This window comes from Plectrocnemia conspersa, unplaced genomic scaffold, assembly GCF_051122295.1.
Source record: "Plectrocnemia conspersa isolate PC_06_02 unplaced genomic scaffold, ASM5112229v1 ptg000014l, whole genome shotgun sequence".
NCBI lineage: Eukaryota > Metazoa > Arthropoda > Insecta > Trichoptera > Polycentropodidae > Plectrocnemia > Plectrocnemia conspersa.
The window spans coordinates 16875878-16888625 of NW_028277178.1; the positions used below are offsets into that span (position 1 = coordinate 16875878).

At 28.3% G+C, this 12748-nt stretch overlaps 2 protein-coding genes across 4 annotated transcripts in view; one reads left to right on the plus strand and one right to left on the minus strand.

The window, feature by feature from the left end:
- The first annotated feature begins 1603 nt into the window (after positions 1-1603).
- LOC148226373 (uncharacterized) lies at positions 1604-8926 on the plus strand. 2 transcript variants are annotated; one of them, XM_088204630.1, is made up of 20 exons: positions 1604-1859; positions 1927-2046; positions 2118-2300; positions 2366-2599; positions 2678-2905; positions 2982-3206; positions 3283-3507; positions 3586-3783; positions 3862-4026; positions 4082-4445; positions 4516-4623; positions 4694-5133; positions 5272-5364; positions 5451-5575; positions 5642-6014; positions 6232-6338; positions 6408-6472; positions 8172-8380; positions 8448-8579; positions 8651-8926. In XM_088204630.1, the coding sequence occupies exons 1-20, from the start codon at positions 1698-1700 to the stop codon at positions 8858-8860; spliced, it is 3966 nt and encodes a 1321-aa protein (XP_088060756.1). In that variant the 5' UTR covers positions 1604-1697; the 3' UTR covers positions 8861-8926. The 2 variants fall into 2 exon arrangements, with proteins under 2 accessions (XP_088060756.1, XP_088060757.1); XM_088204631.1 differs by lacking the exon at positions 3586-3783.
- The window catches only part of numb (NUMB endocytic adaptor protein), a 41347-nt gene continuing 37515 nt past the window's right edge, over positions 8917-12748 (minus strand). For both annotated transcript variants that reach the window (XM_088204648.1, XM_088204647.1), the window contains exons 5-6: positions 11746-11947; positions 8917-11667 (exon numbers count right to left, since the gene is read on the minus strand). In XM_088204648.1, the coding sequence (XP_088060774.1) occupies positions 11214-11667; positions 11746-11947 (656 nt within the window). In that variant the 3' untranslated portion in view covers positions 8917-11213. The remainder of the gene's footprint in view (positions 11668-11745; positions 11948-12748) is intronic.

Below are 12748 nucleotides of genomic sequence, written 5' to 3' on the forward strand. Positions count from 1 at the left end.
GTGTTAAATAACTCATGAAAGTGCCTATAGCTCAGAAAAGTCTTTTATTACAATAGATTGTTTTTCTCCTATGATACTCATATAAACAAGATCGACTGTATATATACAAGTGTACCAAAAGTTTTTATTGATCAATTGAATCAGGTATTTTGAAACTGTTACTAAATTATTAAATTTCGATCATATTATTCGTATACTTTCAGTACTTTTGGAACATCTGTATATGTATCTTTATATATATATATATATATATACATACGTACATACATATATTTAGTATGAATGCTAGTATGGATGTGATTGCGTATATGATATTTGTGCACGGTGTGTGTTGCGGATTTACACTCAAGCCTTGATTGATATCTGATGGTAAAACAGTGTTTACAATTTATGAAATGAATTTATTGAATAAAATGTTCTATAGCACAATTCATCGTATGACATGAATTTATAATTCAGTCTTCCAAATTAATATTTTTACTTATCATCAATAAATTATATTATTATATAACACCTAAATTATTTTGTGATCGGGTCCTTCTTTAACAGTTTGCTAGATATTTCATTAATAACTTTTAAAAAACTAAATTGTTCAAAAAATATATAATATTTCTTCGATAATTAAAGTTATTCAATTAAAAAGAGGACTGTCATTTCCAAAAGTATTAAGTTTTTATATTTGTAAACACGGTTTATATGGATTGAAGAATATAATAGATATTATAATGAGTATGGGAGATTTTAATTTTTATCATGAGAAGTCATTGAATTTTTATCACGATTATTTCATTTAACAATGTTAGTAAAGTGCACTGTAGATAACTTATTTTTAATAACAATGCATAGGATTGTTAATAAAATAGTCAGGAATTTAAAAGTATGTATGCGATAATTTATAAGAAACGAAATATTTTCTCTTTTTTAGCACCAAATCGTTTTTTACATAATTTTTTGTAGATCCTTTACGTAACAATAAATAATTTTTACATCTACATCGAATGTATCCTTCCTTTGGATAATAAATCGCTAGCAGTATAATTTAAAAGTCTACAAGCGATGAATTACATTTATTTGAATAATTTTGTGATATCTTAAATATAATGTTGTATCATTAACGGACTTATTCCGAATCAGAAAAATGGTGAAATATAATAACCACTTTTTAATATCAAAACGAGATTAGTATCTTGTAAAAGAAGAATATATATATAAAAATTTATCAAACTTTTGTTTGTGTATAAATTTGCAAAAACGATAATAAAAACCAACCGCCAGTGTCATGAAGGTACTAGTGGAATTTATATTCTAACAAATTCGAAATTCATTCTAATTTTTAATATGTGCAAACATCAAAATCATGACATTAATTGTAAGTTTATGATGTGATGAAGATCTATGGATCAGTTCTGAGTACAGCATAGATAATAAACAAGTAATTATGTCAACAATATTTGTTTAATTTCTCAACCTTTCCTGTTCCTTCATTCGTCGAAAAAAAAACTATTATATAAAAAACTTGATAAAAATTTAAAAATACTTATGGTTAATGCAGGTTTTAAAAGAGGATGTGGTTTTAAGAACTTCCTGCGGCCAACATATTTTCATGCAGACGGCGATTAGCAATCAAATTTGTTACACTCATTAATATTTCAACCTTACATTAAGCATACTGTGCTATAAGTACACGTGTATATAAAATGGTAAGGGGTGAATATACGTTTCATCACCCTGAAGATATTAATAAAAAACATGATAGTTCTTGGAAATCAGTTGTCTGTGCTCTATTGACATTTGGAACGATATGTTTAATAATTGTGGCTTTAACCGTGCCTTGGAAGAGTGTTGGGCGACAACAAGAGGTAATATAAATTATACTTAAATTTAATATTCATTTTTCATTTTGTATTTATGTAACATTAAATTTAGGGCAATAATTCTAATGAAGCAACTTATGACACATACAAAGATGAACAATCTGCTGAAGTTTTTAATGAAAAATATACAACAACGAGCGATAAATATAAGAATAGCCATCAACCTCACGAGGTATTTCAATATATCCGCAAAATAAAACTAAATAAATAAAAACAGATATACACATAAAAAAAATATTTTAGCACAATGAACCAATTGATACAAATTTAGCAGAAAATGACAATGACAAAACGGAAAGTTCATCAGAAAACATTGACGATACTAATCATGACAATGATGATTGGAAGGATAATCTTGACAACGTTCATCAGCCTGACTTGAAAGATTCTGATAACCATAATAATTCTGAAAATCACCCGCACAAAGTATTATTTTTATGTTTTTAAATTAAAAAATATAAATTTTCACTATATATTACAAATTATTTTAGTCTAATGAACCAATTGATTCTAATTCAGTAGAAAAAAATGAAAACATCAATGATAATAATGACATTACAAAACAACATAAAACATTATTGCCTTCTACTGAAGCGCCTGATTATGATACAAAAAATAATGATTCGAATTATAATCTTAACAACGTACATCAGTCCGATGTAAAAGATTCTGATAATCATAAAGACGATGATGATAATAATGGTTCAAAAAATAATCCTAATGAGGTATATTTTTATTGTTTATGCTTAAACAAATTTTTATCATAAATACTTTTTGTTATATATAAACAAAAATTATTTTAGCCTAATAAACCAATTGAAAAGGAAAATACATTTGATAATAGAAATGATAGTATTCACAATAATACAGATCATGAAACATTATTACCTCCAATTGTAATTCATGATGATGATACAAGAAATAATGAATCGAATTCTAATCTTAACAACGTACATCAGTCTGATGTGAAAGATTCTGATAATCATAAAGAAGACGATAGTATTAATGGTTCTAAAAATAATCCTAATGAGGTATTTTTTTATTATTTATGCTTAAACAAATTTTTATCATAAATTCTCTTTGTTATAAATACACAAATTATTTTAGCCTAATAAATCAATTGAAAATGAAAATACATTTGATAATAGCAATGATAATAATCACAATAATACTGATCATGAAACATTATTGCCTCCAATTGTAATACATGATGATGATACAATAAATAATGAATCGAATTCTAATCTTAACAATAAACAACAATCTGATGTGAAAGATTCTGATAATCATAAATATGATAGTAATAATGGTTCTAAAAATCATCCTAATGAGGTAATTTTTAATTTTGTATGCTTAAACAAACATTGAATATAAATATTATTTGTTATATACACACAAACTATTTTAGCCTAATAAATCAATTATAAATGAAAATACATTTGAGAACAGCAAAGATAACAATCACAATAATACAGATCATGAAACATTGCCTCCTACTGTAGTAGCTGATGATGATGATATAAATAATAATGGGTCGAATTCTAATCTTAACAATGTACATCAGTCCGGTGTGAAAGATTCTGATAATCATAAAGAAGAGGATGACAATAGTTTTAAAAATCATCATAATGAGGTATGTTTTTATTGTATTTGCTTAAACAAACTTTTATCATAAATACTTTTTGATATATGTATACATAAATTATTTTAGACTAGTAAACCAATTGATTACAACACATTAAAAAAGGAAAATACATATGAAGATAGCAATGCTAATAATCACAATAAAACATTATTGTATCCTACTGTCGAAACTGATTTAAATGATACTGTTGCGAAAGATTCGGATAATCATTCTGACAATCATAAAGAAGAGGATGACAATAGTTCTAAAAATTATCATAATGAGGTATGTTTTTATTGTATTTGCTTAAACAAACTTTTATCATAAATACTTTTTGATATATGTATACATAAATTATTTTAGACTAGTAAACCAATTGATTACAACACAGTAAAAAAGGAAAATACATATGAAGATAGCAATGATAATAATCACAATAAAACATTATTGTATCCTACTGTAGAAACTAATTTAAATGATACTGTTGTGAAAGATTCGGATAATCATACTGAAAATCAACTCAACAAGGTATGTATCTATATACAATATAAAAAAGCATCGCTATAAACATAAATTATTTTAGCCCATTGAATCAATTGATTCCAAATCAGAACATATTTACACTGCTGATAGAAAGAAGTTATTAGAAAACACTGACACTAATTGTACTTGTCTTAGTGATAAGGTTCAGTTTAATAATTATAAGGAGACTAATATGAACAACACAATGGTTATAAATAAGGTTTATGAATATTGTCCAACTGAAGTAACCGAAGCAAATATTTGTCAATCAACACTGTGCAAAAATACTGCTAGCAAAATTTTAAGTTTAATGGATCATGATGCTAAGCCGTGTAATAATTTTTATTTACACGCATGTCATGGAATATCAAATGATTACACGGTAGAAATTAACAGAGAGCTTAAAATTAAAAAGTATATCTCAGGTAATATGTATGGTAATTAAATAAATATGTTTATTATATTGCTTTTAACTTTTTATTTATATTATTTTAGAGAAAATAGAAGAAATTGATTTGAATAGTCCGCATTATCAACAAGTGTTCAAGAATTTCTTCACTACGTGTAAAAAATTTAATGTCACAGAAACTTGCTTTGCCAATAGTAAAATATTTCATATATTTTTAATAAATATATAATTAATATACTTGCCTAAAAATATTTTTCATTTTAGTTAAATCTTTAGTAAGTTCAGTAGGTGTTTACTGTAATAAGGATGATTCTTCATCCAATAATTTGCCACCTATGACCAATCTTGTGACGGAGTTGTTAAAAAGGAATATTCCCATATTTTTCGATCTTATAACCGAAACTGAAAGAGATACTTTGAAATTTATAATCGCTATTAAGCCAGTGTCTTATCAGAAGATTATTTCGAATATAATGGAAAATCCTTACAATAAGTTTTGCATGGAAGAAATCAAAACAAATAAAAAGAAGATTGACTTATATAAAGATTCTTATGAGGTTTACAATAAATGTGAAAATAGCTTGGATGAATTTATAAGAGTAACAACGAATACACTTAAAAACATGAATGTATTTTATAATGCGAAAGAATCTATAAAAGATGTTATTAATACTACAAAAACTATATTCAATCATATAAATGAGGTAAAAATACTATATATAAATAAATATATATTTCCCTCTCGATCGCTCGCATGAGCGATTGAGAGGGAAGGTATTTTACCACCCGCCCTTGATATATACATATACTATATATATATATTTTATTTTATTAATTTTTAGATTATGCCTACACAAATTGAATTTGATAATGCTTATGAGGACAAAAATACCGCATATTTTACTATAGACGAATTAAATGAAAAATTTAAACCTGTGAGTCATAACAAAACTAAAATTAATATTTTAATAAAATATTTATTAGTAAATAATAATAATATATGTATCTTTATAATCTTTAGTTTGATTGGACATATGTTTTTGATAAACTTTTTGGTAATTTTACACACCAAAATGAAAAAATACTGGTATATTTTCCAGATAAATTAAAAGCAATATTTGATATATTGTGTCGAGTTCATCCCAGGTATATAATTTTATATCTCATTAAATAAAATATTTTCCCTATTAATTTAATATTTGTTTATACTAGGTCAATGCACAATACTATTTTAACATTGTACACGCACCAATTATTCCGAACTTATATACAAGATCAAAACGTAGCGGATCGCAATTCCTATTGTATGGATTTATCCATAAAGTTAATGGAGGATGTTGGCTCTTATTTATATATTAAATCAATTCCCAGTGAAAAAGTAACTGCCGATAATACGGAATTGCACAGAATATTCGATTATATTAAAACAACTTTAGAGTCTGAAATAAAGATAAGCAAATGGATCGCTGGCAGATCGGAAAAAATAAAATCTGCAGTAAACAAACTTAAAATTTTGACACTGCAAACATTCAATGATTATAATCTGAATACGATGAATAATGACTTGGAAAATTGTTATAAAGATGTAAGTAAATTTGTTGTAAATATGTAGATGTACATACCAGGGGTGGGCGGTGAAATACTTTCTCTCTCAATCACTCGCGTGTTAAGTAATGAGAATGAATGAGAGATAAGGGCATGCTGACCGCGCGCTCTTATCTCTCACTCACTCTTGTCACTTAACACGCGAACGATCGAGAGCTCGCGCCTGGTATATACATATAATTTAATATTTTATTTAGGTGGCTTCAAAAGGAGAATTCGTACTTTTTGGTGACATTTTACAAAATAGAATACGAACTTTTATGTATTCCGTTTATAAACGAGTTTCTATTGACCAACAAAGCATGTATGTTGCATTATTATTAAACCAAATATGAAAATATGGAATGATATTATTTAATAAATTTTATTTTAGGTGGTTCTACTTGGTTAATCCGCTAAGTACAGAAATTAAAACGGTGGGCAATCGAGATATTATAGGTATAGTAAATTTATGATGTCTATAATCAATTAAAAAACATGTACCTTTTTATGGCTTCTTTACTAAAAAACTAGTATTTTAAATCAATTGTATTAAAAAAAACATTTAGAAGTTGTATATGTCCAAAGAAAACTTATAAATTTTTAGTCTTCCGGTGTAACCTGACAGGCGTAAGGCCAATGCGTTACACTACTTACTTGTAGTTATTCATTATAGATATAATGAATACCTACAAGTAAGTATTAATCAGCAAATTCAGTCTGCGAATCAGTAACATCTATATAAATAATTAAAATTATTGTGTATTTTAATTCATAATTAATAGATGTTACTTAGCTGGTGCGGGTTTATAATAATAGCGCATTTTGATAAATAAAAATTTGATTCTACTGCTTATGGACTAAGCTATTCCAGCCTTATTTAACAAAGTCAAATAAAAGCAACCGATCGGGGGTCTGCGTTTGGTCTTAGATTGGACACTACATAACATTTTATGTAGTTGAATATCAATTGTTTTCTAGTCCTGTGAAGTTATTTTATTATTATTAGTTAACATTAAATCAAGATTAAAAATACTATTTTATGACTTTTCATTAAATTGAATACATATGCAGATATATATGGTGAGTCAAATGAATACCTTAAACAAAGTAATATGCATATCTACATGGGGTATTAATACTTCTAGAAAAAGTAGTGACAAAATTTGGCAGAATTGTTATCTTACAACGAAACACATACTCAGAAGTTTACGCTGTTTTGATTTGATTGCAGGTCATGGAAGATTCTTGAGATCTGCATATATAACACTAGTGCTCCATATTTTTCCCTCGTTTATCCCAATACAATTAGCACAATCTTTCGCCCCTTCTTAATCCAATAGCATCATCATATTTAAGAACCCAGGTTTCATCTCCAGTAAACCTTTTTTGATTTCCTTTTTTTAGATGAAATGGTGATCTAGTATCATTAACATTCTTACAAAGAATTATAATGCTTAAATCAAGAAATTAATAGTTAATGAAATATCACTAAAAAAAACAATATAATTAAAAACCATTATATTGTATATAAAATATCCAAATAAAATAATGAAACCATTACTGTTGAAAAAAATGCGACCAAGAAGACCAAAAAATAGCAAGAAGAGTATTGTAAATATAATATTCTTTTTGATGTTTTTCGTTCTTTCTGGCCATTTTTTATGTTTCGGTAGCATTACTTTTTTTTTTAGCTATATATTTATCTGTCTTTAACTATACCCTTCTTGATGAATCATTATGATCTATGTTAATATGATACTGTTTGTCTTTAGACATAATAGACGAAAGATTGTTTTTGAAATAAAATGAATTGAATTTTTTTTTCATACAAATCAGTAAAAATATTTATAAAATAAATATAATGCTATTCTACGTAATCTTCTATAAAATTCTATACATGTGGTATATTAACATATTTTTTTGTAAGCTGTGTATTTTACAATTAGACATATTTATTCTAAAACACATAATTACAGATATTTGTAAGATTCAATTTGCAGGTGGTCTAAGACTCGTCATAGATAGTAATGCACACCAGTCGATTCATTTTACTTTATAAAAATGCCATTTTGTTTTGAATTTTTATCACAGTTTTAAGGTTTTCATTTGACTCACCTTCATACTTCACTTGAGTAACAAAATTTTTATTTTACAGTTGCGCCGCTCGGATCTATAAATCGAGACACCTTATTAACCGAATTGCCTTATTATTTGATAATGAGTGATATAGGATTCCAGATTGCTAAACAAATGAACAATTACTTACAAATTCAAAAGTATGAGTTGGGTAAATACGAAGCGCAAAAAGGACCAATTAAACTTTCCGTGAGAGACATAATCAACGATCAAGAAATAAACTTAAAAGTAAATTTATATTTTATATATATTTGAATAATGAATGGAATCTCTAAATAGTATATTTGTTACTTAGATGGATTTAGAACTAACACTAAAAGAAAGAATTACTGATGCTACTGGTGCAGAGTTAGCTTTAATTTCATACAGAAGATCGAATCAAGTCGCAGATAAACCGTTGCCATGGTTAGGCAAAACACCAGAACAAGTAATATATTCATACATAATAGATATAATTTTATATTATTATGTAAATGCTATAATTATAATTCTTTTCAGTTGTACTATTTCAATTTGGTACAGCAGTTTTGTACAAAACGTCCAATTCAAACCTACATGTCGATGTTTGACAAGGGTAAAATGCATCCTATGTTCAAGGCTAATAGCATCGCCATAAACACACTCAGATTCACGGAAATCTTTAAATGTCCCATAGACATCGATATGGAAGGAAGCATTAAAATAACACTACCTTCCGATGAGTATTAATAAGCAATTTAAAAATATTTGTAACCTAAAATAATTTAGAAAATAAACGACAAATGTAACAGATAATACTTCTTTTTAATTCAGATAATATAATACATATTTGGTATTTAAATATTATTTCTGCATATACAATATGTGTGTGTATAATTTAGTAAACATGTATCATTGTGTTTGAATATTAAAATATATGCAATTATAAACACATCAATAACTCTTCTCTATCAACAATTTTTACAATTTTACAAAAATTAAATCCTCCACGACTGTTAAGATTCGTTTCTTCAAAAATGATTTAAATAAATATCTAAAATTAAGTACATGTGTATAATCGATATTTTTCACAATAATTTATATACAAAGTATAAACAGACATTTATGCACAGTGTCACATTAAAACGAGTGTGATGCGTCATTCTACTGGTGCAGAGTGCTTCTTTTTAAGTACAGCACTATATATGTACGTATGTATAAAAAGCTTACGTTATAAATACAATTTGGTTAAAAACAAAACATACAATAGACTTTAATAGAAAGTCAACAATACATATCAAATATATGTGTTTATGTACAAATCATATATAAGGTCAGCATGCTAAACAAAATTAGCACCACTCGTCTCAATACTGCCACAAAGACAATTTCCACGTTACCCAGAGGCACTTGACCGATACTTATTTGCAGCTTATAAAATAAGAACGATGCAATTATCTATCACAACATTTCCTAAAATTAACCTTCAAATATATGCTAAAATTAATATATTAAAAATAAAAATTAAGTACAGAACCAAATAAGTAGCAAATCAAAATAACCTCTCAACATTTAAATCAGTAATGTTGCCGACGCTGTAAGTATGTGATCAAAAAAAGTTTTAAATATCATCAATACATTAAAACCAATATATATGTATTTAAAAAATAATAAATTATAAAAAAATAATATAAAATAAAATAACGAGAAAAATACTTATAATTTTAGCATATTCATTGCACAAAATCCCTCTCTTCGCTAAACGTAAAACTTAAAACTAAATAATTCTTTACGATGGAAAACAAGTATATTTACATGGAATATAAGGGATGAGACACCCAAAGACGTACAGTAAAATTCTATTACTAAATACTTCGCGCAAATCATAGTTTCGTAAGTGCCTTCCTAGTAAACGGTTCGTCATATTCGCACATAAACGATACCCAGCACAAGTATGTATGTACGTTTTAATGAAAGGCGCATGTCTTTCGTTCATATGGAATAATCTACGTTTTTAACACCAATATTACTAACAGTGACTTTCTCGAGGGTTCTTTTTATCAAGCAATCATAATGTATACATTACGTATATATGCGAAATCAAAATATATTAGATACCAGCATTCCGAATCAAACGATCACTAAACTAAATATCGACGATCATCTTAAAATTACTCGGCATTAAAAGCGATCTAGTTTTTGAGCAATATACAGTTAATATATATTTTTTTGTATTTTTTCTTCTATGTACATTATAACTATATATTAGTATAACGCACACTTACATCAGCTAACAGAAGATATGTATCAGACACCAGGCGGAACCCAGTAGAAATGAGTAGTTTTAATTATAAAAATAATTGCCGAACATTTTGTAAAAATATTCTCATAAAACATACCTACACGTATGCAGTCATAATATATTATATTATTTTATATATAAAGGTGCAAATTGATTGTTAAACAATGAACACATCATAAGTGTCGTAAGTAATGTATAAGCAGTGACGAGATCAAATGTGTTCACAATTATTAACGGTATACATTCAATGTTCCCGAAATTAATATTTTGATAATGATAACGTTTCGATATTAGCAAAATAAATATTATATAAAAAAATAATACTCGTTGCAGTTATATAATAATTTACAAAATACAATGTGAACTAGACTGTGTTGTAGCATAAATTTGTTCAAATCAGCTTCTATTTGTGCTGGAGATTTATTAGATCCGTTAGTGCGCTTTGAAATAATTTTTAATAATCACTAGTGACAATGTCAAAATTCATCGCATACATACGCAACAAAAACAAAAGATACTTCCAAATTATCAAATGCGAACGTAATATAAAAAATAAAACGCGCGTTATCGGTGCAATCGCTACTTGATAGCTTTTTTAACAATTTTCTAAAGCTGTCATCTTCGTAACATTTCAAATAGTTTAACATTTTTTAGGTATGTCGAATACCTGTTACTATTGCCGCAGTGACAATCGATATATTTTTCCATTTATACATACAATATAAAACAAAATATTTTACTACCACCGTGGCAATAACAAAATTCTGGAACGCGTATTTTGAGTCAAAGTATATCACAAATTTACAATGCCTGTTGTAAAAATGGATTGGTGGGACGGGGAGGAACGGCCCATTCGGCGTCGAACGGGTCTCCTCCCAACGATCGGGCCCTGACCGAGAGCGGCGGCGGTCTGGTGACGGGGGGTGGAGCGCGGGCCACCCGACCTAACCATTGATCGGGGGCCGGCAAGTCTTGCGGCGCCGAAACCGGCACGACGGGCGGCGAAGAAGACACCGGTTCTTCAGAAAGCAACTGTAAATCGCGCGTTAGCTGCTGACACATAGCCGTCACTTGATCCTCTGGTTCCGGAGTGTGTTCGAGAGAAAGGGGCGACAGAGGAATCAACGTTCCTATTTGAGGCTGTTGAGGACCCCGTCCTTGGGACGAGATGACCGAAGACGGATTCGTTCGAAGTCGTTCTAAATTACTCGGTAGATCGCTTATTCTTAAAGACATCTGCCGTTTGAACGGTGAACTACAACAAGATAAAATAAAAAGAATATGAACGCAAATATAATAATAAAACGTCAATGTGAATGCATTAGATACTTACTTATTATTGAGATGAGCGAAACCACGGAAAGATCCTTGTCTTTCTAGCATGTGTGGTGCAGCATGCGGTCGTTCAATAGCGAACGGGTTAGGGGGTGGCGGAGGACGAGCGGACGCCGGTAAAATGCTCGGTGTCGTTGTTGCAGTTGAAGAAAAACTTGCAGTACTATCGATACTCATAGATCTTTCTGTCTTATTTCCGCCTTAAAATAAAATTATATCGGTTAATTTTAAAATAAAAATATAATAAATATGATGCTAGGTGTGGCAATTTAATTCTCGGATTGGCTTGACGCAAACGTAATCTTTATTCCTTGTAATGTATTGTGGTTACATTGTACATCCTGAAATTATTTAATATCTCTTTGGGGGGTTCAGTTATTATTGCACAAACGAAAATTACTTACAGTGATAATGCTAATCATAGAGATACACATATACAATGTATGTATATTTAACCACTTAAACACCAGCGACTCACCGGTGCGTCATTTGTTGATTATTATTTTCTTGCAAATTAATTTTTCGATACAAGTTAACGAATTATTTACATATTATATTTTTTTTAATTATTAAAGATTATTGTACTAGCTTGATTTAGCAAAAAATCAAGTATATTTATTTTTAGAAAGAGATACTGGCCCGTGAAGAGAAAAAACAGGTAACTAAGTCGCTGGCGTTTAAAGGGTTAAAAATACGTCAATATTAATAAAAAAATTATATCTGTATAAATCAAGGATGTCAATATGATTTAATTTAAAAATATTTTACAATTATATCAGTAACTTACATCGGTGTGATAACACTTCCATTTCCTATAATTTCAAAAATACTTACTTAGAATATAGAGAAAAATATAAAGCAGTTGGAATCAAAAGTAAAATATATTTGACAATCAAAACATCATCTATATTTAGAATTTACGCCGTGTGGTATTTACGTGTGTATAATTTTCGTTTGCGCAATAATCTGTTCACCCCTTTTGTGGCTACTTTTTTCACTGT

Excerpts from the sequence above, each read along its gene's own strand:
- LOC148226373 (XM_088204630.1), top strand. The coding sequence starts at position 1,698 with ATGGTAAGGGGTGAATATACGTTTCATCACCCTGAAGATATTAATAAA. Across the intron at positions 4,027-4,081 it reads CTGAAAATCAACTCAACAAG|CCCATTGAATCAATTGATTC; the intron begins GTATGTATCTAT and ends AAATTATTTTAG. Across the intron at positions 8,381-8,447 it reads ATCAAGAAATAAACTTAAAA|ATGGATTTAGAACTAACACT; the intron begins GTAAATTTATAT and ends TTTGTTACTTAG.